Source organism: Peromyscus eremicus, chromosome 7 (assembly GCF_949786415.1).
Source record: "Peromyscus eremicus chromosome 7, PerEre_H2_v1, whole genome shotgun sequence".
In the NCBI taxonomy this organism is placed as follows: domain Eukaryota; kingdom Metazoa; phylum Chordata; class Mammalia; order Rodentia; family Cricetidae; genus Peromyscus; species Peromyscus eremicus.
Genome location: NC_081422.1, coordinates 32,843,214 through 32,845,762, shown reverse-complemented (window position 1 = coordinate 32,845,762; position 2,549 = coordinate 32,843,214). Strand labels below are relative to the sequence as shown.

The 2,549-nt window shown below is 42.3% G+C and overlaps 1 protein-coding gene across 1 annotated transcript; it reads right to left on the bottom strand.

Annotated features, from left to right (window-relative positions):
- Positions 1-847: 847 nt before the first annotated feature.
- LOC131914176 (olfactory receptor 8B8-like) lies at positions 848-1,780 on the bottom strand. The gene has a single exon (XM_059266767.1). It carries the CDS (start codon positions 1,778-1,780, stop codon positions 848-850), a length of 933 nt encoding a protein of 310 aa, XP_059122750.1.
- Positions 1,781-2,549: the final 769 nt, after the last annotated feature.

The following is a 2,549-nucleotide window of genomic DNA, read 5'->3' as shown; positions in this document are numbered from 1 at the left end:
GGTGCATGAGAGGGGCCTGAGGGAGGAAAGAGAATGGAGAAAAGACATAATTATATTTTAACTTAAGTAAAATAATTTGAAAATTATTATTAACAAAAGGAAATCATAAAGGAGTAATGTGACAAGAAAACACAGCATAAAGAAAAACCATAAAAAGACATGAATTCAACTTTATGGATATGAGTTTATTTTTGATAATTATTTGTTATGCTTGCATAACAATATATTTCTAAGTCTCCAGTATCTGTTAAATATGAGTTAAATGAGACTAGGATAAATAATTTATAAGGCCCATTCAAGAATAAATGGTCTGTGACTATAAATAATCGCATAAAATTAAAAATTGGATAAATTACAGAGCCTGACTTGTTGGACACAAGCTGTGAACCCTAGCTATGCTAACACCGTGGAATATTGCTATTTTCCTCAATATTTGTAAGTTACAGAAAAACAAAGTTTATGACTGAAAGAGAAAATAACACCTAATAATATATTTGAGCATTTTCAATAAATAAGTACATTTTCTCATTTAAAAAAAGAAATATTAGAATACTAAAGGCATAAAAAGGGGTCAGAAAGAGAGCTGTGTTTAAATCTTGCTCAAATATGATTTGAAATGCTGTTTCTGGACTGAACGTAGCTGGGTGGTGGAGCAATTGCCCAGCATTCCTGAAGACCTAGGTTCACTCCCTAGAGCCATAAACTTCTCTTCTTGTACAAGAAGAAAACAACTAGACCTTGAACCCCTCATTGCAAACTTGTATCTTCTTATCCAAACACAGCCCTTTCCATGTGAATACTACTCATTGACCAGTCACACCACTGCAGCTCTGACACTGCTCCTCTGTTAAGAAAATACTCTCCTGACAAGAGTTTTCCTCAGAGCAACCTTGACATCCTTATTTCTCAAGCTATAGATCAGAGGGTTCAACATGGGCACCACAATGGTATAGAACAAGGAAGACACTTTCCCTTGGTCAAGGGGCAAAATGGAAGGTGGCTTGAGGTACATGAAAGCCCCAGAACCAAAGAAAAGACAAACCACGATCATGTGGGAACTGCAGGTGCTGAAGGCTTTGGACCTGCCCTCTGTGGAATGCATGCGGAGAATGCTGGAGAGGATGAGGGCATAAGAAATGAAGATGGTAGCAATGGGCACACCGATACCAAAGGCCACGACAATGAAGACTACCAGCTCATTTGTGAAGGTGCTGTTGCAGGACAGCTCCAGAAGGGGAAGGATGTCACACATGAAGTGATTGACAAGGTTGTCAGCACAGAAGGTCAGATTCATTATGTTGCCTGTGTGGGCCATGCCTCCAGAGAAGCCCATCACATACACACCCAGCAAAAGCAGTAAACACACTTGGGGAGACATGGTCACGTTGTACATCAGAGGGTTACAGATGGCAACATAACGGTCATACGCCATGGCTGACAGAATGAAGGACTCAGAGACAACAAAGAAACAGAAGAAAAAGAGCTGAGTCATACACCCTGAGTGTGAGATGATGTTCTTCTTTGAAACAAAACTCATCAGCATTTTGGGAATGATGGTGGAGGAGTAACAGGAATCTATTAAGGAGAGATTGAAGAGAAAGAAGTACATGGGGGTGTGCAAGTGAGGGTTCAGCCCTATCAGGGAGATCAGACCCAGGTTCCCCACCATAGTGACCATGTAGAAACCTAGGAACAGGAAGAAGAGGGGCATTCGGAGTCCTGGCTGGTCTGTCAGGCCTGCAAGGATGAACTCTGTCACAGAGGAATTCTTGGTAGTCATTCTTCTCAGAAGGGAGGCCTGTGTGACAGAGAAGAGGACCAATGGAGACAAAGAAACATCATCACTATCTTCACAAATCTACCCTGTCTTTGAAAGGGGATCCAGAGAGGAGGGGGGGATGAAGGACGGAAGGTTTTTACCATTTCCCACTAGAAATGAACTGCCAAGTGACTCTACCTACCAGATAACAGCAAAAGGCTACACTTCCCCTCCAGGATGAGGGCAGATGGTGTCCGAGAGAGGAATATTAAACAGAATGGGTGTCTTTTAGACTCTGAAGTCAGTCAATTCGCTATATCCTCCCCTCTCCTATCTCTGTACAAGTTGCTAAACCATGAGCCTCTTCCCTTGGGTGAATCCTGACAGGCAGATGCCACCAGAGATATGACAATGTCTCAGTCTGCCTCATGAAAACGTGGCGTCAGATTTCTCACAATCTCTTAGCTCATCTGCATGAAGGGTGAATAATAGCATTGTACACTAACACTTATTTAGGGGGTACTGTGAGAAGCTCTAAGAATATGTGACCATACTATTATCCTCATTTTACAGCTTAGATAAGTGCAGCTATGAAATACCCAAAGTCACAAACCCTCCAGACTTCAGGCAGAAGGGGAGCTCCAGCAATCCTCCCCACAGTCTGCATTTATAACCTGTGTTTCACGACCGGTCAGGATCACACAGGCATGTACCTTCCTTTACTTGCAGCAGGGATGTTCTGCCTATTGTCTCGTCTCTCCTCCGAAGTGTTCTGGGGAAGATAAAGACT